Source organism: Scyliorhinus canicula, chromosome 28, assembly GCF_902713615.1.
Source record: "Scyliorhinus canicula chromosome 28, sScyCan1.1, whole genome shotgun sequence".
NCBI classification, from domain to species: domain Eukaryota; kingdom Metazoa; phylum Chordata; class Chondrichthyes; order Carcharhiniformes; family Scyliorhinidae; genus Scyliorhinus; species Scyliorhinus canicula.
Window position 1 is genome coordinate 5,142,290 of NC_052173.1, and position 25,632 is coordinate 5,167,921.

Genomic DNA, 25,632 nt, shown 5'->3' on the forward strand with positions numbered 1-25,632 from the left:
GCGAGCCTGAGAGTCGGAGGAGCGTGTGTTCGAGTTGGGGTTTGAGATTTTGGATTTGGCCAGGCAGACCTTAGCGAAGTGCCCTTTTTGCCCGCAGCTGCGGCAGGTCGCATTGCGGGCCGGGCATTGCTGTCGGGAGTGTTGGCGCTGGCCGCAAAAATGGCACGATAGCCGTCCATGGTGGGCAGGTGGCCACGCGGCGCAGGCCTGGGGCAGCCTTTGGTCGGGGGTCCACGATGGGGTCGCGTGATCGGCCGTGAACGCAGTTAGGCTTTGGAAAGCGAACTCCAGTGAGGTCGCCAGTTTTGCTGTGTCCTCCAGGTCCTGGGCCCCTTTCTCAAGGAGACGCTGCCGCACATAATTTGATCGGACCCCCGCAACGTACACGTCTCGGACGGCGAGTTCCATGTGCTGAGAGGCTGTCACGGTCTGGAAGTTACAGTCGCGTGCTAGTGCTTTGAGGTCGCGTAGATAATCATCTAGCGTCTCCCCAGGGCGCTGGCGACGAGTTGTGAAGATGTGTCGCGCGTAGACTTCGTTCACAGGCCGCACGTACAGGCGGTCGAGCATCGCGAGGGCCTTGGTGTAAGAGTCAGCTTCATTAAGTTGAGTAGAAATACGATGGCTCACCTGTGCGTGGAGAAGATTTTGTTTCTGTTCATCTGTAACAGAGGAGATCGTCGACGCAGCCAGGTAGGCCTTGAAGCACCAAAGCCAATTCAAAAAAATTTCCTTTGCCTCTGCGGCCTGTGGATCGAGTTCCAGTCGGTCAGGGGGTGGTTGTTGGGTTACGGGTATAGGGTGGATACGTGGGTTTGAGTAGGGTGATCAGGGCTCGGCACAACATTGAGGGCCGAAGGGCCTGTTCTGTTCTATGTTCTAATTCAACCAGAGACACTAGTTGGAGTAAACTGTGGCTTTAATCGGCTTACAACTGAGCCTGCCTGCGACGAAACTGAACTGAGGGCAGACTCGCAGGACCGCAGCACTTATACTTCCTGTAGGGGGCGGAGCCCTGTACATGCTCCTCATCTCCCCCTGTGGGCAGAGCCACGCAACGGCTCACAGATGGAGCCCACATCAGTAATGTACAGTGTGAATTATAGTGGTTACACGTTCACCACAGGAAGTTTCATTATGTGAAAGGCTTATGTTAAATATCGGTTGGTGTCCTTAAATTTGGCAACATCTCCACATCCGCAGTTTGGCAGGTTTTCCGTCCAGTTTTGATCTACTCTGCACCTCCCCCACAAATGTCAGGGTCATGGACTGGTAAGTGGGTGAGTGGGGGGGGGGGGGGGGGGGGGGGGTCAGTACTTCAGGCTCTTTTTCATATCTGCATTGTTTGAAGTGGACGGGAAATGAAGTTTCAATCGAACAATCCCATGAAGTTGGGCTTGTTGCTCGTGCTGTGGGGAATGCATCGGATTCGCTATCGGAAGAAGCAATTCGAGAGAATTGAACAGAAGCCACAAATATCATCATAATAATTTCACAATTGTGGCTTTAGAAAAGCATTGCCTAAGAAATGGATTGGCATTTCACGTTGTGAATGCTCGATCTATTTACACTTTCCGAGTGGACTTAATTTGCCAGAGATGTGTTTCAAAAGCTTTCAAAGTAAAGGAAGATATCCCACATTTAGTATAAGGGTATTTGGCCAAATATCAATTAATGTGGGACTGTGAAAATAGTATCTCCCCCCCTCCCCCCGAAGAATCACGTGACTGTGCGGTGAGATGGCAGGGTTCCCCGCTCCTGCCGAACGTCAATGGGCCTTTGACTGGGCCTCAAATCGCCCATGGCAACCCCACCATGATAGGTCTGGTAAATCCCAGCCAGAGTCTGGGAGAAGTCGGCATGGCGATAGCCGATAACACTCATGGGGACAGGGCGGTAGGAGTTCCAGTTTCAGGTGGCTGGTTTTCCTGGGGATTTTGTACTCCCCTCTGAGCCACAAGGGTCTGGGTTCAAGCCCTGCTCCAGGTCTTGAACACAAAAAGTAAACCAAGGCCATCCCTCCCAGTGCAGTACTGAGGGGGTGCGGCACTGTCAGAGGTACCCCCGTTTCAGGCGAGATATAAAATCGCCTGCTCGGGTGGGTATAAACAAAAAAAACCCCATAAAGCTACTTTGAAAAAGAGCGGAGTGTGAGGGTGGGCCGACTGTGAATCTTTCTTCCCCGGATTGCTTCGGCATTGGAGAACGTTCAGTGCCCTGATTTGGCATTAGGTCAGAGGGCTCCAATTGGCCAATCAGGGAGGCGCTCAGTTTGAACGCACTTTTGTACAGAATGGAGATTCCTGCTCAGAAGAATTCACTTGGGAAGATCTCGTACCGAACTGCATGGAAATAGCTCTGGAAAAGGCACTCCAACGACAAAATGCTGGCGAAAACGTTGCTGGTGGTAATTTCTGGGTTCGATTCCCGGCTACGTCACTGTCTGAGTGGAATCTGCACGTTCTCCCCGTGTCTGCTCCGGTTTCCTCCCACATTGGCCATGATAAATTGCCTTTAGTGTCCAAGTCAACACTAATTAATCCACCCAACAGCACTTTATGGAACGTGTTGGCTCCACGTTATGCGGTTGCCAGGGGCAGGTGGGCGAGTGACCGAGTGAGGGCCGTCTCGACCGCCCCCCATTCCCACTCAGACTGCAAACTGGGAAATCCGCGTCCTGCCCAATAATTATCCCTCAATCAACATCATAAAAGCAGAATGTGGTTATTGACATGATGAGACCATCAATTCACGCGACACGTGGTTAGAAACGAACAGTGGTTTTAACCGTCTTACAACAGAGCCTGCCTGTGACACGATGAACTCCAGATGAACTGGTAGGCAGGCTCTCAGCATCAACCTTTATACTTCCGGTTAGGGGGGAGGAGTCATGGGTGGAGCCAAGGGTGGAGCCCAGTACAAACTCCCGTACACTCCCAGTGCATCTCCCCCTAGTGGCAGAGCAGCACAACTGCTCGTGTGCCGAGCTTACAGAGACAGTAATACAGTGTGAATTACGCTACTGTGATTCACCACATGACACATTACTGGCCGCAATTCTCTGGACGTTGCGATTCAATTTTCCAGCCAGCAGTGCACCCCCGCCAGCGGGATTCCTGGCAGCATGGGATGGTTACAATGGGAAATCCCAGTGCCAAGCGGCGGGGGCAGCGAATCCTGCTGCCAGAGAACAGCGCGCGACGCAGCCGCGGTGGGGAGAATGCCGCCCACTGTTTGAGAGGTTTTCGTGTGTAAATTGGCTCTGCTAATTGGCTGTAATGGTTGTAAAAAGTGCAATATAACTTTCACTTCCTTTTTCGTTGAAGTATTAAAAGCGGAAATTTGGCATTGAAAACAGAATCGATGCTGGCCTCGCGAGGTTCCACGATAGGCACACGCTGGGCCAGGTAGATACATCCAGGGACAGGCACATACACTCAGGGGCAGATAGATACACCCAGGGGCAGATAGTTACACCCAGGGGCAGATAGATACACCCAGGGGCAGATAGATACACCCAGGGGCAGATAGTTACACCCAGGGGCAGGCACATACACTCAGGGGCAGATAGATACACCCAGGGGCAGATAGTTACACCCAGGGGCAGGCACATACACTCAGGGGCAGATAGATACACCCAGGGCCAGGCACATACACCCAGGGGCAGACAGATACACCCAGGGGCAGATAGATACACCCAGGGGCAGATAGTTACACCCAGGGGCAGGCACATACACTCAGGGGCAGATAGATACACCCAGGGGCAGATAGTTACACCCAGGGGCAGGCACATACACTCAGGGGCAGATAGATACACCCAGGGGCAGATAGATACACCCAGGGGCAGATAGTTACACCCAGGGGCAGGCACATACACCCAGGGGCAGATAGATACACCCAGGGGCAGATAGATACACCCAGGGGCAGATAGATACACCCAGGGGCAGTTAGATACACCCAGGGGCAGATAGATACACCCAGGGGCAGATAGATACACCCAGGGGCAGATAGATACACCCAGGGGCAGTTAGATACACCCAGGGGCAGATAGTTACACCCAGGGGCAGATAGATACACCCAGGGGCAGATAGTTACACCCAGGGGCAGTTAGATACACCCAGGGGCAGATAGTTACACCCAGGGGCAGGCACATACACCCAGGGGCAGATAGATACACCCAGGGGCAGATAGTTACACCCAGGGGCAGATAGATACACCCAGGGGCAGATAGATACACCCAGGGGCAGGCACATACACCCAGGGGCAGGCACATACACCCAGGGGCAGATAGATACACCCAGGGGCAGATAGATACACCCAGGGGCAGATAGATACACCCAGGGGCAGATAGTTACACCCAGGGGCAGATAGATACACCCAGGGGCAGATAGATACACCCAGGGGCAGATAGTTACACCCAGGGGCAGATAGTTACACCCAGGGGCAGATAGTTACACCCAGGGGCAGATAGTTACACCCAGGGGCAGACAGATACACCCAGGGGCAGACAGATACACCCAGGGGCAGACAGATACACCCAGGGGCAGATAGATACATCCAGGGGCAGGCACATACACCCAGGGGCAGATAGATACACCCAGGGGCAGATAGATACACCCAGGGGCAGGCACGTACACTCAGGGGCAGATAGATACACCCAGGGGCAGGCACGTACACCCAGGGGCAGATAGATACACCCAGGGGGAAGGCACGTACACCCAGGGGCAGATAGATACATCCAGGGGCAGGCACATACACCCAGGGGCAGATAGATACATCCAGGGGCAGATAGTTACACCCAGGGGCAGATAGATACACCCAGGGGCAGGCACATACACCCAGGGGCAGATAGATACATCCAGGGGCAGATAGATACACCCAGGGGCAGGCACATACATCCAGGGGCAGGCACGTACACTCAGGGGCAGATAGATACACCCAGGGGCAGATAGTTACACCCAGGGGCAGGCACATACACTCAGGGGCAGATAGATACACCCAGGGGCAGATAGATACACCCAGGGGCAGGCACGTACACTCAGGGGCAGATAGATACACCCAGGGGCAGATAGATACACCCAGGGGCAGATAGATACACCCAGGGGCAGATAGATACACTCAGGGGCAGATAGATACATCCAGGGGCAGGCACGTACACTCAGGGGCAGATAGATACACCCAGGGGCAGATAGTTACACCCAGGGGCAGGCACATACACTCAGGGGCAGATAGATACACCCAGGGGCAGATAGATACACCCAGGGGCAGGCACGTACACTCAGGGGCAGATAGATACACCCAGGGGCAGATAGATACACCCAGGGGCAGATAGATACACCTAGGGGCAGGCACATACACTCAGGGGCAGATAGATACACCCAGGGGCAGATAGATACACTCAGGGGCAGATAGATACACCCAGGGGCAGATAGATACACCCAGGGGCAGGCACATACACCCAGGGGCAGATAGATACACCCAGGGGCAGATAGTTACACCCAGGGGCAGATAGTTACACCCAGGGGCAGATAGATACACCCAGGGCCAGATAGATACACCCAGGGGCAGATAGATACACCCAGGGGCAGATAGATACACCCAGGGGCAGATAGATACACCCAGGGGCAGATAGATACACCTAGGGGCAGGCACATACACCCAGGGGCAGATAGATACACCCAGGGGCAGGCACATACACCCAGGGGCAGATAGATACACCCAGGGGCAGATAGATACACCCAGGGGCAGATAGATACACCCAGGGGCAGATAGATACACCCAGGGGCAGATAGATACACCCAGGGGCAGATAGTTACACCCAGGGGCAGATAGATACACCCAGGGGCAGATAGATACACCCAGGGGCAGATAGATACACCCAGGGGCAGATAGATACACCCAGCGGCAGATAGTTACACCCAGGGGCAGATAGTTACACCCAGGGGCAGATAGATACACCCAGGGGCAGATAGATACACCCAGGGGCAGATAGATACACCCAGGGGCAGATAGATACACCCAGGGGCAGATAGATACACCCAGGGGCAGATAGTTACACCCAGGGGCAGATAGATACACCCAGGGGCAGATAGATACACCCAGGGGCAGATAGTTACACCCAGGGGCAGGCACATACACCCAGGGGCAGATAGATACACCCAGGGGCAGATAGTTACACCCAGGGGCAGATAGTTACACCCAGGGGCAGATAGTTACACCCAGGGGCAGATAGATACACCCAGGGGCAGATAGATACACCCAGGGGCAGATAGTTACACCCAGGGGCAGATAGATACACCCAGGGGCAGATAGTTACACCCAGGGGCAGATAGTTACACCCAGGGGCAGATAGATACACCCAGGGGCAGATAGATACACCCAGGGGCAGATAGTTACACCCAGGGGCAGATAGATACACCCAGGGGCAGATAGATACACCCAGGGGCAGATAGTTACACCCAGGGGCAGATAGTTACACCCAGGGGCAGATAGATACACCCAGGGGCAGATAGATACACCCAGGGGCAGGCACGTACACCCAGGGGCAGATAGATACACCCAGGGGCAGATAGATACACCCAGGGGCAGATAGATACACCCAGGGGCAGGCTCATACACCCAGGGCCAGGCACATACACCCAGGGGCAGATAGTTACACCCAGGGGGAGGTGTGTACACTCTGGGGGAGGTGTGTACACTCTGGGGGAGGTGTGTACACTCTGGGGGAGGTGTGTACACTCTGGGGGAGGTGTGTACACTCTGGGGGCAGGTGTGTACACTCTGGGGGAGGTGTGTACACTCTGGGGGAGGTGTGTACACTCTGGGGGAGGTGTGTACACTCTGGGGGAGGTGTGTACACTCTGGGGGCAGGTATGTACACTCTGGGGGCAGGTATGTACACTCTGGGGGGAGGTGTGTACACTCTGGGGGAGGTGTGTACACTCTGGAGCAGGTGTGTACACTCTGGGGGAAGTGTGTACACTCTGGGGGGAGGTATGTACACTCTGGGGCAGGTGTGTACACTCTGGGGGAGGTGTGTACACTCTGGGGGGGGTGTGTACACTCTGGGGGGGGTGTGTACACTCTGGGGGGGGTGTGTACACTCTGGGGGAGGTGTGTACACTCTGGGGGCAGGTGTGTACACTCTGGGGGCAGGTGTGTACACTCTGGGGGCAGGTGTGTACACTCTGGGGGCAGGTGTGTACACTCTGGGGGCAGGTGTGTACACTCTGGGGGCAGGTGTGTACACTCTGGGGGCAGGTGTGTACACTCTGGGGGCAGGTGTGTACACTCTGGGGGGGGGGGGCGTGTACACTCTGGGGGGGGGGGGGCGTGTACACTCTGGGGGGGGGGGGCGTGTACACTCTGGGGGCAGGTGTGTACACTCTGGGGGCAGGTGTGTACACTCTGGGGGCAGGTGTGTACACTCTGGGGGCAGGTGTGTACACTCTGGGGGCAGGTGTGTACACTCTGGGGGCAGGTGTGTACACTCTGGGGGCAGGTGTGTACACTCTGGGGGCAGGTGTGTACACTCTGGGGGCAGGTGTGTACACTCTGGGGGCAGGTGTGTACACTCTGGGGGCAGGTGTGTACACTCTGGGGGCAGGTGTGTACACTCTGGGGGCAGGTGTGTACACTCTGGGGGCAGGTGTGTACACTCTGGGGGCAGGTGTGTACACTCTGGGGGCAGGTGTGTACACTCTGGGGGCAGGTGTGTACACTCTGGGGGCAGGTGTGTACACTCTGGGGGCAGGTGTGTACACTCTGGGGGCAGGTGTGTACACTCTGGGGGCAGGTGTGTACACTCTGGGGGCAGGTGTGTACACTCTGGGGGCAGGTGTGTACACTCTGGGGGCAGGTGTGTACACTCTGGGGGCAGGTGTGTACACTCTGGGGGGAGGTGTGTACACTCTGGGGGAGGTGTGTACACTCTGGGGGCAGGTGTGTACACTCTGGGGGCAGGTGTGTACACTCTGGGGGCAGGTGTGTACACTCTGGGGGCAGGTGTGTACACTCTGGGGGCAGGTGTGTACACTCTGGGGGCAGGTGTGTACACTCTGGGGGCAGGTGTGTACACTCTGGGGGCAGGTGTGTACACTCTGGGGGCAGGTGTGTACACTCTGGGGGCAGGTGTGTACACTCTGGGGGCAGGTGTGTACACTCTGGGGGCAGGTGTGTACACTCTGGGGGCAGGTGTGTACACTCTGGGGGCAGGTGTGTACACTCTGGGGGCAGGTGTGTACACTCTGGGGGCAGGTGTGTACACTCTGGGGGCAGGTGTGTACACTCTGGGGGCAGGTGTGTACACTCTGGGGGCAGGTGTGTACACTCTGGGGGCAGGTGTGTACACTCTGGGGGCAGGTGTGTACACTCTGGGGGCAGGTGTGTACACTCTGGGGGCAGGTGTGTACACTCTGGGGGCAGGTGTGTACACTCTGGGGGCAGGTGTGTACACTCTGGGGGCAGGTATGTACACTCTGGGGGCAGGTATGTACACTCTGGGGGCAGGTGTGTACACTCTGGGGGCAGGTGTGTACACTCTGGGGGCAGGTATGTACACTTTGGGGGGGGTGTGTACACTCTGGGGGGGGGGGGTGTACACTCTGGGGCAGGTGTGTACACTCTGGGGGAGGTGTGTACACTCTGGGGGAGGTGTGTACACTCTGGGGGAGGTGTGTACACTCTGGGGGAGGTGTGTACACTCTGGGGGGAGGTGTGTACACTCTGGGGGGAGGTGTGTACACTCTGGGGGAGGTGTGTACACTCTGGGGGAGGTGTGTACACTCTGGGGGCAGGTGTGTACACTCTGGGGGCAGGTGTGTACACTCTGGGGGCAGGTGTGTACACTCTGGGGGCAGGTGTGTACACTCTGGGGGCAGGTGTGTACACTCTGGGGGCAGGTGTGTACACTCTGGGGGCAGGTGTGTACACTCTGGGGGCAGGTGTGTACACTCTGGGGGCAGGTGTGTACACTCTGGGGGCAGGTGTGTACACTCTGGGGGCAGGTGTGTACACTCTGGGGGAGGTGTGTACACTCTGGGGGAAGTGTGTACACTCTGGGGGAGGTGTGTACACTCTGGGGGAAGTGTGTACACTCTGGGGGAAGTGTGTACACTCTGGGGGCAGTGTGTACACTCTGGGGGAAGTGTGTACACTCTGGGGGAAGTGTGTACACTCTTGGTGAAGTGTGTACACTCTTGGTGAAGTGTGTACACTCTTGGTGAAGTGTGTACACTCTTGGTGAAGTGTGTACACTCTGGGGGAAGTGTGTACACTCTGGGGGAAGTGTGTACACTCTGGGGGAAGTGTGTACACTCTGGGGGAAGTGTGTACACTCTGGGGGAAGTGTGTACACTCTGGGGGAAGTGTGTACACTCTGGGGGAAGTGTGTACACTCTGGGGGAAGTGTGTACACTCTGGGGGAAGTGTGTACACTCTGGGGGAAGTGTGTACACTCTGGGGGAAGTGTGTACACTCTGGGGGAAGTGTGTACACTCTGGGGGAAGTGTGTACACTCTGGGGGAAGTGTGTACACTCTTGGTGAAGTGTGTACACTCTGGGGGAAGTGTGTACACTCTGGGGGAAGTGTGTACACTCTGGGGGAAGTGTGTACACTCTGGGGGAAGTGTGTACACTCTGGGGGAAGTGTGTACACTCTGGGGGAAGTGTGTACACTCTGGGGCAGGTGTGTACACTCTGGGGCAGGTGTGTACACTCTGGGGGCAGGTATGTACACTCTGGGGGCAGGTATGTACACTCTGGGGGAGGTGTGTACACTCTGGGGGCAGGTGTGTACACTCTGGGGGAAGTGTGTACACGCTGGGGGAAGTGTGTACACTCTGGGGGAAGTGTGTACACTCTGGGGGAAGTGTGTACACTCTGGGGGAAGTGTGTACACTCTGGGGGAAGTGTGTACACTCTGGGGGAAGTGTGTACACTCTGGGGGAAGTGTGTACACTCTGGGGGAAGTGTGTACACTCTGGGGGAAGTGTGTACACTCTGGGGGAAGTGTGTACACTCTGGGGGAAGTGTGTACACTCTGGGGGAAGTGTGTACACTCTGGGGGAAGTGTGTACACTCTGGGGGAAGTGTGTACACTCTGGGGGGAGGTATGTACACTCTGGGGGGAGGTATGTACACTCTGGGGGGAGGTATGTACACTCTGGGGGGAGGTATGTACACTCTGGGGGGAGGTATGTACACTCTGGGGGAGGTGTGTACACTCTGGGGGGAGGTATGTACACTCTGGGGGGAGGTATGTACACTCTGGGGGAGGTGTGTACACTCTGGGGGGGTGTGTACACTCTGGGGGGGTGTGTACACTCTGGGGGGGTGTGTACACTCTGGGGGCAGGTATGTACACTCTGGGGGCAGGTATGTACACTCTGGGGGAGGTGTGTACACTCTGGGGGCAGGTGTGTACACTCTGGGGGAAGTGTGTACACGCTGGGGGAAGTGTGTACACTCTGGGGGAAGTGTGTACACTCTGGGGGAAGTGTGTACACTCTGGGGGAAGTGTGTACACTCTGGGGGAAGTGTGTACACTCTGGGGGAAGTGTGTACACTCTGGGGGAAGTGTGTACACTCTGGGGGAAGTGTGTACACTCTGGGGGAAGTGTGTACACTCTGGGGGAAGTGTGTACACTCTGGGGGAAGTGTGTACACTCTGGGGGAAGTGTGTACACTCTGGGGGAAGTGTGTACACTCTGGGGGGAGGTATGTACACTCTGGGGGGAGGTATGTACACTCTGGGGGGAGGTATGTACACTCTGGGGGGAGGTATGTACACTCTGGGGGGAGGTATGTACACTCTGGGGGAGGTGTGTACACTCTGGGGGGAGGTATGTACACTCTGGGGGGAGGTATGTACACTCTGGGGGAGGTGTGTACACTCTGGGGGGGTGTGTACACTCTGGGGGGGTGTGTACACTCTGGGGGGGTGTGTACACTCTGGGGGCAGGTGTGTACACTCTGGGGGAGGTGTGTACACTCTGGCGCACTGAATCTCCCATCCTTTTGTTACAGGGGAACGTGAATGCTGACAAACTGCCTCTCCTCTTCCTGAAGCGTTTCTACGATGGTCTTTCCTACGATGGGTTTGTGGGGTTGATGGGAAGGCGAATGGCTGGCAAGTACAAAATCAAGTCGCAAGTCGAGAATCAAATGTTTTCAATTCATTCTTGGAGCGGACCTGACTGGCTGTAGTCAATTGCCCAGCGCTCAAACTGAGTGGCACACTACGCCACTGGCACAAAGTGGCACACTTGGCCAATTCAGAGGGCAGTTCAGGCAGTTGGTGATTGACTGGAGTCACTGCGTAAAGATGGCACATTAAAAGGGAAAAGTATCTGGCATTGCTAACATTATGCAGCTTGGCTCACTGTGGCTGTTTTGGATGTATGGGCCACTGGATGCCCTCAGGTTGTCACCTTTAACTGGGCACAGGGGAGTGCGCCGTCACCAAGCATGTGACAAAAACTGGACAGAGAGCAGCGGACCCCTGAGAGGCAGTGCATGTGGCTCCCCCTAGTGATGCAGCAAACTTTTGCAGTCAGCGGCTCCTCCAAGTTTCCCACTCCTGACTGCTCTCTAGCGACACCTGCTGGTAGCGTGCTGTGAAGACAAGTCGAACTTTTGCATTAATGTCCCACAGTGCCATAACCCACCATGGGTCAAGGTCAAGGTTCATACAGGAAGAATAGATATTCAGGGGTGAGCTAATGGAGATAAGTGATCTCTTCCAAGAAATCAAGGCCTTCAGGATAAAGGAGAGAAAAATACATTTGAAACCAGTATCATATTCGTTGCGCAAAAAAGAGATGATAAAAATTGTAAAAATGCTCACAGAAATGCGGCGATTGTGCACAAATAGAACTTTATTACTTCTTGCAGGTGCAAAGGAAATTCCTGGGGCGCAGAAACGTAAGTCTGCCTGCACAGATTTTTCTATTAGTCGCTGGTCAATCATTGTTTCGCAACGCAGAGCCGTCCACTCTGTGGTAGTATGACTAGGGGTATTACGGTACCTGGGAGTGTGAGCTGCCATTGGTGCAGAGGGCTCGTTGCCCATTGGCCCAAGTGTTGTGTTCTCTGCATTCTCATTGGTCGAGAGGAAGGTAGCTCCGCCTACGAGGCGGGGTATAAGAACCCGTGTACCCCAGCAGCCATCGTTCTTTCTGTACTCGTGTTGCTGGGCTCACTTCTTGTAGATTAAAGCCTTCGGTTCGGACTACTCCTTCGTTTCCGTGTCCATCGATTGCGCATCACACTCCCACACCCATTGGGGCAGGTTTTGCTTGCCCCAGCTTCATTTCCACAATTTGGTCCAGCTTCGGGAATCTGTCAGCAGATACTCGAGAAGGCAGGAAAACAAGGCTGCACGTAGTTCTGGAGAAATTTTTCCAGATCAAGTTTCTAATGGGTGGAAAATGTATTTATTTCACCAGGGATGAACAAAAGCTAGACGAATCCAGATTTTTAATAAATTGAGGTATAGGTAAATAGGGCATTTGAATTGTTTTATTAATTTATGGGATGTGGGCGTCGCTGGCTGGCCCCAGCATTTATTGCCCATCCCTAATTGCCCCTTGAGAAGGTGGTGGTGAGCTGCCTTCTTGAACCGCCGCAGTCCATGTGGTGTAGGTACACCCACTGTGCTGTTAGGGAGGGAGTTCCAGGACGTTGCCCCAGCGACAGTGAAGGAACGGCCGATATATTTCCAAGTCAGGGTGGTGAGTGACTTGGAGGGGAACCTCCAGGTGGTGGGGTTCCCAGGTATCTGCTGCCCTTGTCACTCTAGATGGTAGTGGTCGTTGTAGTGATATGCATCACTGCATGTACACAAGGGGTTAAGGTAAATACACTACAACTAAGTACCCACTAGAGGGAGCATCAGAGATGCATATACATAGACAAACAGGAAGTCAGCTCTCTTCACAGGAATGGCAGCTGGTGAGCAGGACACAGACAGGCAGCTCAGATGTAACATAGTATAAGCGCTGGAGAGAGAATAAACTGATACAAATAAAGTATCTACTTCAACTGTAAGACTATGAGCTTTATTCAGACACAAGGAATAATACATGGTACCAGGTGCCTTCAGAACGCTTACTAGAAAGTTTATACAAGATGCAGTCAAAGCAAGATAGAAAACAGAAGAAAACTCGGACGTCGGGAGACTTCACTGAGTCGATGAAACTCCTTGGAACTCCACCGCAGCTGAAAACAACTGGTAATTTGAGTCATAGATGGAAAATCTTTAAATAAACGTTTGAACTGTATATCATAGCTAATGAGTTGAGCACGGCGTCAGAAGAAATGAAAATAGCACTTATCCTAGCAGGACATGAAGCTCGAGAAATCTATAACTGCTTTAATTACTTGAAAGGTGAGGACAACACCAAATTAGAAGTAATACTTAAAACATTTGAAGATTACTGTAACACCAGTAACAATGCTGCTTTAAGACATCCGATGCTCAGAGACCAAATTGCACAGGGAATGAGTGTTGTGAAACCCAAACAATCATCAGAACATAGAGGTTTAATGCTGGAAATTAAGATTGACAAGTGCAGATCGCAAGAAACAAATAACCTTAAGTTTTTAACAAGAAAAAACGCTGATAAAGTTTTTTTCCACAGGTCTGAAGAAGTTAAAATGGCGTCTGAGCACATTTTAAACTGCCCGGGGAACAGAAGACGCAAATCTGGGTCTGCGCATGCCTGATGTCAGACAACTCAGACCACGCCCACTTAAAGGGGAAATACCCGAAAATCGCAAACAAGACTCTTAAAGGCACAAAACAAACAAATGTAACCTCAAAAGGCACAACAATGCCTGAACTTCTACCAGCAGTTGAAAATAATCTCCACAGCACCCTGGAACAAGCAGTTTGCACCACCCAAAGTGAAGAGAACGATAACAAATCCAAAACAAAAAAAGATGATTTGTTTATCGAAGTATACTACTCAGACATGGCTGAGTTATTCGGATATGATCATAAAAGCATCAGTGCCGCGGTTGAAAAGCGCAACACGACTCTACTCATGATAGATGAATCCAATACCATGATGCAATGGGAGATCGTCAATACATTGGATGACAGCAACCTGTCAAATACCCAAGAAGAAAACGATGCCACACAGCGAGTACTGAACGATTCCGTTGAGAGAGCACAGATCGACTCCACAGCGAGGCCACTGCAGGACTCTACACAGAGAGCGATGAAAGACTCCACGGAGAGAGCGATACAAACCTCCACAGAGAGTTCGGTGACAGACTCCAAAATGGAAGCAACTAAAGACTCCAGAGTGAAGTCCATGCATGAACAAGACTATGAAGGTTTATCAACCTTATCTGAGCAACCAGCAGCAGACTATGAAAGTCTACCAAGCTCACGTGAACAACAAAAAGACTATGAAAGTCGACCAAGCTTATTTGAGCCACCAGAAGACTATGAAAGTCTACCCAGCTCATTTAACCAACAAGAAGACACTGAAAGTCTACCCACTGTATGTGAGACAAGTGACGAAGAAATCACAATTCCCATACAGGATGTGCAAGATCACGGCAAGACTGACAGATCTCAGCTTGTATGTACAGAAGCCCTCAATAATCAGAGGACTGCTACTCATGAGTCCAGTGAGACCACTTCAATTAAAACCTCATCTACTCTTAACTACCCACAAGAAAATGAAATCTTGAAGATTTTTACTCCAGAAGAGGAGCACCAAGAAATCAATGATGATTCAAGTGAACCAGAAATGACTCTAGAATCAAAGAGGAATCACATCAACCACAAAAGAGTGAGGTCACCAAGATCAATGCAACATCAGATCATTCTCACAATCCTCAAGAAGAAACGCTCAATGAAACATCAGATTTCACAAAGGACACTGACACAAACAACTTTGAGAATGACTCGAATTATCCACACGAAACAAACAGTGATTGAGCGCAACAAGAACAAAGACCACAAGAAGCACAACAGAAACAAGAACAAAAAAAGCAACAACAAAAACACCAAGAAGCACAAGAACAACAACAAAAACTACAAGCACAACAACAAAAACTACAAGAACAACAAAAACAACAACAAGAAGCATAACAAAGGCAACAACAGCAAAAACAAACACGACAAAAACAACAAGAACAACAACGGAAACAACAAAGACAGAAACGACAAAAACAACAACAATGAAACAACAACTTGTACAACATGGTACAACTCTGCACATGAAGGACAATGTAACAGCCACAGATCAAATCAATGGTAAGAGTCCAAAATACCACGGCATGACAACAAATCTCACAAGTTCACATTTGCTCCACTACAAACCAGCAAACCAGCTTTCAAGGCAGATGACATACAGAATCAATACCGCAAGCACATGGAAAAGTCCATGTCAGACAACAAAGATGACATACAGAATCAATACCACAAACACAGGAAAAATAGTCTAAATCAGACAACAAAGTGATTCGACCATTCGAACACCTCATGATGACTTCTTGGTTACTTGAACACAAGAACACTGACGACGTTCACAAAGAAATGACAAGATCGCCATCACCACTTCAACAACAGAAGAAGAAAGCAACTCAACCGAATAAATTCATAAAGTTTGGACTCATAATTTTTTTTAATTAAGATTGGACTCATAAATATTAATTGGCTTTGTATAATCATCAATATCATCACAACTTGTACATATCATCATTTATCTACCTGTTTTGTACAATTTTCTTTAACAAAGTACAGAAAATATGTAAAAAGAAAAATGGGGGGATGTAGTGATCTGCATCACTGTATATACACAAGAGGTTAAGGTAAATACACTACAACTAAGTAGCCACTAGAGGGAGCACCAGAGATGTATATATGCATAGACAAATAGGAACGGTAGCTGGTGAGCAGGACACAGGCACTGGAGAGAGAACAAACTCACAACAAAGCATCTACTTGTAAGACTACGAGCTTTATTCAGACACAAGGAATAATACAGTCGTGGGTTTGGAAGGTGCTGCCTGAGGAGCCTTGGTGAGTTGCTGCGGTGCATCTTGTAGACGGTACACACGACTGCCACTGTGAGTCGGTGGTGGAGGGAGTGAATGTTTGTGGAAGGAGGAGCAATCAAGCGGGGCTGCTTTATCCTGGATGGTGTTGAGCTTCTTGAGTGTTGTTGGAGCTGCGCTCATCCAGGCAAGTGGAGAGTATTCCATCACATTCCTGACTTGTGCCTTGTAGATGGTGGACAGGCTTTGGGGAGTCAGGAGGTGAGTTACTCGCCAGAAGATTCCTGCTCTTGCAGCCCAGGATGTTAATGATGGCAGAATTCAGCAATGGTAGTGCTATTTTGTTATTCTTTGGCATTTGTACATCATTAATACTATTTGCCACATCTGTCCAAGCATAAATGTTGTCCAGGTCTTGCTTGCAAGCAAGGACAGATTCATTATCTGAATTCTGAATGGTGCTGAACATTGTGCAATCATCCACAAACATCCCCACTTCTGACCTTATGATGGAAGGAAGGTCATTGATGAAGCAGCTGAAGATGGTTGGGGCCGAGGACACTACCCTGAGGAACTCCTGCAGTGATGTCCTGGAGCTGAGATGATTGACCTCCAACCACCAAAACCATCTTCCTTTGTGCCGGGTATGACTCCAACCAGCGGAGAGTTTTCCCTGATTCCCATTGACTCCAGTTTAGCTCGGGCTCCTTGATGCCACACTCGGTCAAATGCTGCCTTGATGTCAAAGGCAGTCACTCTCACCTCACCTCTGGCGTTCAGCTCTTTTGTCCATGTTTGAACCAAGACTGTAATGAGGTCAGAGCTGAGTGACCCTGGCTGAACTCAAACTGAGTGTCTGTGATCAGGTTATTGCTGAGTAAGTGCCGCTTGATAGCTCTGCTGATGACTCCTTCATCACTTTACTGATGATGGAGAGTAGACTGATAGGGCGGTAATTGGCTGGGTTGGATTTGACCTGTTTCTTGTGTACAGGACACACCTGGGCAATTTCCCACATTGCCAGGTAGATGCCAGTGTTGTAGCTGCACTGGAACAGCTTGGCTGGGGTTGTGGCAAGTTCTGGAACACAAGTCAACCACATTAGCATGAAGGCATTATTGAAGCAGATGTTTTTTTAATGACAATTTCATGTTAACCATATCTGGGACTAGATTTCCCATTACAAATGTATTAACGAAGCAAATTTTAATTCGCTAACTGCCTTTATAAGACAGCACAGGTTCAATTCCCTGCTCCGGCTGAGGTTATTCATGAAGGCCCCGCCTTCTCAACCTTGACCCTTGCCTGAGGTGTGGTGACCCTGAGGTTAAATTACCACCTGTCAGCTCTCCCCTCTCACAGGGGAAAGCAGCCTATGTCATCCGCTCTGCCCGCGATGATTTCCACAATGAGTGGGATTGGGAAATTGACCCCTCGGGTATTTGTCGGATTGCGAGGTCACTCGCAGCTGACCTCTGACCTGTTAACACTGATCATACCTGGAATGGATATTGGCAAACTCGAGTGCAATTGGGAAGAAAAAGCACAAAAGAGGAGCCCACTGGGAAAGTAATACTTTATTACAGGAATTAAATGTCCTTTTTCTCTGCAGGGGACATGAATGATTTCTTTGTTAGCCTGATGGGAAGGCGGAACCTGGAATATGGTGAGGATGAAACTCGATGCTTTTTATTCGCTCTAACTTTTCAATTCCTTGGCAGTTTTGTGTTTCGATCTGAAAAATCTTTGAGCATCGGCAATGCTGTATCAGCCAATGGGCTGGAGGTGGGGCGGGGCTTGTGGGAGACGATACTCTCGATGAACTACAGCAAACCACACTCATGACTAAAACTACGGCAAAGGTTCCCGACAAAAGCTAAATTGCCCCTTGATGTGCAGGTGTGTGTGGTCACGGGGATAGGGCGGGGGAGTGCAAATAGGTAGCTCATTGAAAAGGGTTGGTGCAGGCTCAATGGGCCGAATGGCCTCCTTCTGCACTGTTGGGATTCTATGATCTTCAGGCATGATTCACCCATCCTCTCCAATCTAGGAAAACATCAGAGTGTGACCTAGATATGTCATCTTCCCACAAGCAATACATATTCTCTCTCGCTGTGTGACTAGTGAACATGGAAGCATAGTCATCTGTATGCCACTTGTAGAGTACACAGGGCCGATTTGCTCCATCCATTTGTCCAGTGTTGACCCGGCCTCATTTAGTACGCAGAAAGTTGCACAAATTTCCGATTAGCTAATCACGTTTCATACTTGGTTGAATTGGCATTGAAACCTGGTGTTGGCCAGAGATCGCGGACACCATTTTAACCACGTGCAATAATTCTGGGAGAAAATGCCTCGCGTGTTCACACAACGTAACACGTGCACATGTACTTGACAACCGTCTCTCACCACTCAGTAACCCGATGATCAAATGGCCCTCGCTCACTTGAATTTTCACCGTACTATTTTACCAATAAGCAGGCAAGGTTAAAGCCCACAATGCACGTGGTGTATTGTTAAGGCATTGACGTAGAGTTAGCCAGCCATCGATCACGCAAATTGGAGCTTGCAGAGATGGGCAGGATTTCACAGGTGGGGGGGGGAACATCTGCCCCCCCCCTTTCTGCCAAAGGATCACTGTGAAACCAGCCCTCCCGTTGCCATGGGCCATTCCTCTGCTTGGAGCTTTAAGTGGCTCAAGGCGAGACCCTCCCACAATGGGTAGAAGTCCCGTCTCCCAGGAGCTTCCAACAAACCGGATTGGCATAGCACCCGCGGGGGGGGTGGCCTTTCGCTCGGAATGTAGCCCGTTGTAGCAAAGAGCCAGGGACCTGTTGGGAAAGCTCTCAGCTTCTCCCTGGGGTGGGGGAGGAGAGGTGGGACCACACACCCCACCCATTGGAGAATGGGTTATTCCTCCCCGTCCCCCCCACCCCACCCACTGACCACCAATTTGACCTCCCACACAATGGTGACCTCCTGCCCCTCCCCATTGGCTGGGAATCTGCAGTTGGGCGGCACTAACCAATTAAATGGAAACCAGTGAGAGGGTCGGCCACAGGAGGCCTCAATCAGCGCCCATTAAATGTCAGCCTGGTGTTTGGGGGCAGGTTGGTATCGAAAAAGGCACCAACGTAGTTTTGCCATCTTTTCCTGCCTCTCCTGTGCTAACCTGCCTTTTTTTAAATTCATTTTTACGGGATGTGGGCGTTGCTGGCTAAGTCAGTATTTATTGCCCATCCCTAATTGCCCCTTGAGAAGGTGGTGGTGAGCTGCCTTCTTGAGCCGCTGCAGTCCGTGTGGTGTAGGTACACCCACAGTGCTGTTAGGGAGGGAGGTCCAGGATGTTGCCCCAGCGACAGTGAAGGAACGGCCGATATATTTCCAAGTCAGGATGGTGAGTGACTGGGAGGGGAACCTCCAGGTGGTGGGGTTCCCAGGTATCTGCTGCTCTTGTCCTTCTAGATGGTAGTGGTTGTGGGTTTGGAAGGTGCTGCCTAAGGAGCCTTGGTGAGTTCCTGCAGTGCATTTTGTAGATGGTACACACGGCTGGCACTGTGAGTCGGTGGTGGAGGGAGTGAATGTTGGTGGTTAGCGTGTTGATCAAGCGGGGCTACTTTATCCTGGATGGTGTTGAGCGTCTTGAGTGTTATTGGAGCTGCACTCATCCAGGCAAGTTGAGAGTATTCCATCACACTCCTGACTTGTGCCTTGTAGATGGTGGACAGGCTTTGGGGGAGTCAGGAGGTGAGTTACTCTCCGCAGGATTCCTCGTCTCTGACCTGCTCTGGTAGCCACAGTATTTATATGGCTGGGTCCAGTTCAGTTTCTGATCAATGGTAACCCCCAGGATGTTGATAGTGGGGGATTCAGCGATGGTAATGCCATCGAATGTCATGGGGCAGGTTAGGTGGATTGGCCATGTTAAATCGTCACTTAGTGTCCAAAGATGTGTAGGTTAGGTGGATTGGCCATGTTAAATTGTCCCTTAGTGTCCAAAGATGTGCAGGTTAGGTGGATTGGCCATGTTAAATTGTCCCTTAGTGTCCAACGATGTGTAGGTTAGGTGGATTGGCCATGTTAAATTGTCCCTTAGTGTCCAAAGATGTGCAGGTTAGGTGGATTGGCCATGTTACATTGTCCCTTCGTGTCCAAAGATGTACAGGTTAGGTGGATTGGCCATGTTACATTGTCCCTTCGTGTCCAAAGATGTACAGGTTAGGTGGATTGGCCATGTTACATTGTCCCCAAGTGTCCAAAGATGTACAGGTTAGGGGGATTGGCCATGTTAAATTGTCCCTAAGTGTCCAAAGATGTACAGGTTAGGGGGATTGGCCATGTTAAATTGTCCCTTAGTGTCCAAAGATGTACAGGTTAGGTGGATTGGCCATGTTAAATTGTCCCTTAGTGTCCAAAGATGTACAGGTTAGGTGGATTGGCCATGATAAATTGTCCCCGTGTCCAAAGATGTGCAGGTTAGGTGGATTGGCCATGCTAAATTGTCCCTTAGTGTCCAAAGATGTGCAGGTTAGGTGGATTGGCCATGATAATTTGTCCCTTAGTGTCCAAAGATGTGCAGGTTAGGTAGATTGGCCATGTTAAATTGTCCCTAAGTGTCCAAAGATGTGCAGGTTAGGTGGATTGGCCATGTTAAATTGTCCCTTAGTGTCCAAAGATGTGCAGGTTAGGTGGATTGGCCATGTTACATTGTCCCTTCGTGTCCAAAGATGTACAGGTTAGGTGGATTGGCCATGCTAAATTGTCCCTAAGTGTCCAAAGATGTGCAGGTTAGGTGGATTGGCCATGTTAAATTGTCCCTTAGTGTCCAAAGATGTGCAGGTTAGGTGGATTGGCCATGTTACATTGTCCCTTCGTGTCCAAAGATGTACAGGTTAGGTGGATTGGCCATGTTACATTGACCCTAAGTGTCCAAAGATGTACAGGTTAGGGGGATTGGCCATGTTAAATTGTCCCTAAGTGTCCAAAGATGTACAGGTTAGGGGGATTGGCCATGTTAAATTGTCCCTTAGTGTCCAAAGATGTGCAGGTTAGGTGGATTGGCCATGTTAAATTGTCCCTTAGTGTCCAAAGATGTACAGGTTAGGTGGATTGGCCATGATAAATTGTCCCTTAGTGTCCAAAGATGTGTAGGTTAGGTGAATTGGCCATGCTAAATTGTCCCTTAGTGTCCAAAGATGTGCAGGTTAGGTGGATTGGCCATGATAAATTGTCCCTTAGTGTCCAAAGATGTACAGGTTAGGTGGATTGGCCATGTTAAATTGTCCCTTAGTGTCCAAAGATGTGCAGGTTGGGTGGATTGGCCATGATAAAGTGTCCCTTAGTGTCCAAAGATGTGCAGGTTGGGTGGATTGGCCATGATAAAGTGTCCCTTAGTGTCCAAAGATGTGCAGGTTAGGCGGATTAGCCATGATAAAGTGTCCCTTAGTGTCCAAAGATGTGCAGGTTAGGCGGATTAGCCATGCTAAACTGTCCCTTAGTGACGAAAGAGGTGCAGGTTAGGAGGGGTTACAGGGATAGGGTGGGGGAGTCAGCCTAGGTAGGGTGCTCTTGAAAAGGACATGGACAGGTTGTTGGAGTGGGCAGATAGATGGCAGATGAAGTTCAATGCGGAGAAGTGTGAGGTGATGCATTTGGGGAGGAAGAACATGGAGAGATAAGGGGTAAAATTCTTAAAGGGATGCAGGAACAGAGTGATGTGCATATATATGGGAATAAGTAATTAAAGGTGGCAGGGCAGCTGGTGAGGGCAGTTAATAAAACATATAGGGCAGGATCTACCTGTCGCGTTGTGCCCAAAAAGCAGTGCAGTACAGCGCAATGAGACCGGTAGATACCGGGAGATCCAACTTCCGGGAACTACCCGGATCGCCACACCTCACTAGGTCCAACGCGATCTCCTGCGACGTTGTGATGAGAATGAGATGGAACAGCACTCATGGGGGTCTACCAGGGGACAGGAGAGCCCCAGGTGCATGCCCTTTGGGCAGGGTGCTCGGCTGAAGGTGCCAAGCTGGTACTTTTTGTGCGGCAGTGATCGGACTGGGACGGTGGGGGTGACCTGATTAGGTGTGGGGGGCCTGGAGACCCCCTTATAATTAGTGTGGGGTTTGTGGATCCTGTCAGGGGCTTGAGAGATCAGGACCCCCGATCTCTCAGTGCACTGAGGTGTTTCAGCGGCTGGACCTCCTTAGTCCATAAAACAGTGTTACGTGCGGCCTCATCACCGAGTGCCGAAGGAGGCCATTCAGCCCATCGAGTTTGCACCAGCCCTTGGAAAAAGCACCCTACTTAAGCCCACACCTCCACCCTATCCCCGTAGCCCCACCTAATGTTTTGGGACACTAAGGGACAACTTAGCATGGCCAATCCACCTAACCTGCACATCTTTGGACTGTGGGAGGAAACCAGAGCACCCGGAGGAAACCCACGCAGACACGGTGAGAACGTGCAAACTCCGCACAGTCCCCCAAGGCCAGAATCGAACCTGGGACCCTGGTGCTGTGAGGCTGCAGTGCCAACCACTGTGCCAGCCATATTCAGTGAGAGTTGCGATTTGTTTTGATCGTGTTGATTAACAAAGGGGTCTCCTGGCTCGGAGACAGAAATTCCTGCTTTTCAAATGGTGCGCGAGGATCCGTAACATCTACAAGAGCCATCAGCTGAGTTTAACGTCTCATTGAAAGTCAGTGCCTCAGACAGCCCAGCACTCCCTCAGTACGGAGCGCCGGCCTTCGATCTGTGCACAAAAGCTTAGGAATAGCACAGGAATCTGCAACCTTTTGATTCAGAGGCAAGTGTGGTCGCATTGATGCACAGCTGAAAACTTTGAGGGGTGGTTAACAAAAAAAAACATTGAAATAATAATTTCAAATGTCACATTTAAACAGATACATCAACAACTCTAAATAAAGATATTTCAGAGAGAAAAGGACCCAGAACTCCGTCCAAGCACTGAGGTAATTATTTTACATCTTTCAAATGTTTCATTAAAAGTGACAATTTGACAGCAAACCATTATGAAAATAGAAAATGCTGGAAATACTCGGAGAATCAGGCAGCACTTGTTAAATTCCCGGTCCACACACTAACACTTGTTTCGGATACCGGACAAGAACCACAAATATTTTTTTTTAAATTTTAAACCGTGAGGAAAAGATATTTCGCTCCGGCAGTGATGCATCTGACTAATAGGTATCTTTTATTTAAAACAAACTTTTATTAACACAGGATGAAACACATCATAGAAAATAGCTTACAATTAACAGTTAAACAATTCTCAATAATTAAAGGAAACCCTTTTTAGGACTAACTTATACTCTACCTCCAATCAAGCCAAGCACATCACATGTCAAAAGCCACTTATAAATAAAGTTCGCAAACACAGGGCTACTTGCTGTATACTTGAATAGAGATTTTGTGGAAAGACTGCTTGAAGGGAGGGAAACGACCTTCTGCCTGCGTCAGACTACTACTTGATCTTTTTTTTAATATAAATTTAGAGTACCCAATTCATTTTTTCCAATTAAGGGGCAATTTAGCGTGGCCAATCCACCTAGCCTGCACATCTTTGGGTTGTAGGGGTGAAACCCACGCAAACACGGGGAGAATGTGCAAACTCCACACGGACAGTGACCCAGAGCCGGGATCGAACCTGGGACCTCAACGCCGTGAGGCAGCAATGCTAACCACTGCGCCACCGTGCTGCCACACTACTACTTAATCTTGACAGACTTGAGCAAAAGCTGCTGCTCACCTTAAATCTCCGAGCACACTCCCAGCTAAACTGCCTGCTACAGACCTGGCTCCTCCCATTAATGACATTATCTTCATCTCACTCGGATCCCCTGACCTGCTTACCCAAGTCTAAACACAACGTCTCATGTTATCTACTCTCCAGGGACTCTCCAGCAAACATAACTAAATTTCATTAGGCCTCTCTTTGTTGACACATACACGGTTGGAATGAATGATGGACTTACTTTTAAAGCATTTTAATTGCACCTTTTGCAGACACAGACTGCCTGTAGGTCAAACCAAGATTTTAAAAAAATATATTGCTGCATATATACACCTCAACCCAGGTTTTTAAATAACATTACTGCAACAGATATATCATATATTTACAATCTATATTTGAAAAATCTTACATTCACCATACACGTGTGAAGAGAGTTGATGTTTCAGGTCACTAAGTGCTCAGAGCTCTAGTCATGAATCTCTGTCAGAGCATATCCAAGGTTGGTCAGTTAGAGTTGCATACGGTTGCAGATTGACTTGTGGCTTGCTTTTTCATATGTCAGCACCAATCGTATGTGGGACTTGGACATGTGTGCGTGTGTATGTGTCTGTGTGTGCACGTGTACATATGGACGTGTACGAGTGTGCGCGTGCATACGTGTGCGCATGTTTACGCGTGTGCATACGTGTAAGCATGTGCGTACGTGTTGATGGGAGGGTTTCAATGGAGCAGAGAAGACTGAGGGGTGACCTGATCGAGGTGGACAAGATTATGAGGGGCATGGACAGGGTGGATAGGGAGCAGCTGTTGCCCTTAGTTAAAGGGTCAGTTATGAGGGGGACACAAGTTCAAGGTGAGGGGTGGGAGGTTTAGGGGGGATTTGAGGAAAAACCTTTGAGGAAAGTGGAGCTGAGTCCACAAAAGATCAGCCGTGATCTCATTGAATGGCAGAGCAGGCTCGAGGGGCCAGATGGCCTACTCCTGCTCCTAGTTCTTATGTTCTTATGTACCCAGAGGATGGTGACGGTCTGGAACGCACGTCCTGGGAGGGTGGTAGAGGGGGGCTGCCTCACATCCTTTACACAGTACCTGGATGGACACTTGGCACGTCATAACATTCAAGGCTATGGGCCAAGTGCTGGCCAATGGGATTAGGCAGACAGGTCAGGTGCTTTTCATGTCAGTGCAGATTCGATGGGCTGGAGAGCCTCTGCTACACTGTGTGATTCTGTGAAATAAATAAAAAACGAGGTTGAAGTGGGATGTTTCTCACAGACAAAGATCAACTAAACAGTATTTTTCTGTCTTTCGGATTTGCAGGTCCTCTAAACCTTCAAAGAAATTGGGACCATTCGAAGAATTAAACATAAAGCGATGGGCTCCATCTACCAAAGCGCGCACCGTTCTAAATAAACCCCGAAATTTGTTCTGTACAGTATGTTGGCAGTAGATTTGCATTTGTATTCAAAGCCGATTCGAATTGACAGACACAGGCGAGGGGGATTCGGAGCCAAATATTTATCACTTGGCAGTTTGACTTGGTGTTCTGCTTCCCCCCCCCCCCCCCCCCTCCTGTGTTGTCGACTCCCAACTAATGTTTTTGGTTTTGAAATTCAGCGCTAAAATTCCCAAGCTCGTTATTGCCGCTCGTCCTTGTACCTCTAGCAATCTGGAGATGAGTATTGCTTTGATTTCTGCGGACAGCTATTGCCCCCCCCCCCCCCCCCCCCCCCGGCCCCAGTGTCACACAGAATAGGATCTTCCACACCCCAATCACACCTCCTGACCACTGCCTTTCCACACAATGGCCTATTTAGGCATTTAATTTTCCAGAAATTGGCCAGCACACTTGCATCACC

The 25,632-nt window shown here is 50.5% G+C and overlaps 1 protein-coding gene across 3 annotated transcripts in view; it reads left to right on the forward strand.

Moving 5' to 3' along the window:
• The window catches only part of LOC119958218 (tachykinin-3-like), a 41,248-nt gene extending 15,922 nt beyond the window's left edge, over positions 1-25,326 (forward strand). For 2 of the 3 annotated variants that reach the window (XM_038786611.1, XM_038786612.1), the window contains exons 3-7: positions 11,026-11,128; positions 11,893-11,922; positions 17,627-17,680; positions 22,923-22,991; positions 25,094-25,211. In XM_038786611.1, coding sequence (XP_038642539.1) covers positions 11,026-11,128; positions 11,893-11,922; positions 17,627-17,680; positions 22,923-22,990 — 255 coding nt within the window. In that variant the 3' untranslated portion in view covers position 22,991; positions 25,094-25,211. Of the gene's footprint in view, positions 1-11,025; positions 11,129-11,892; positions 11,923-17,626; positions 17,681-22,922; positions 22,992-25,093 lie in introns of all 3 variants that reach the window. The other variant, XM_038786613.1, reaches the window with a different exon arrangement.
• The last annotated feature ends 306 nt before the right edge of the window (positions 25,327-25,632 follow it).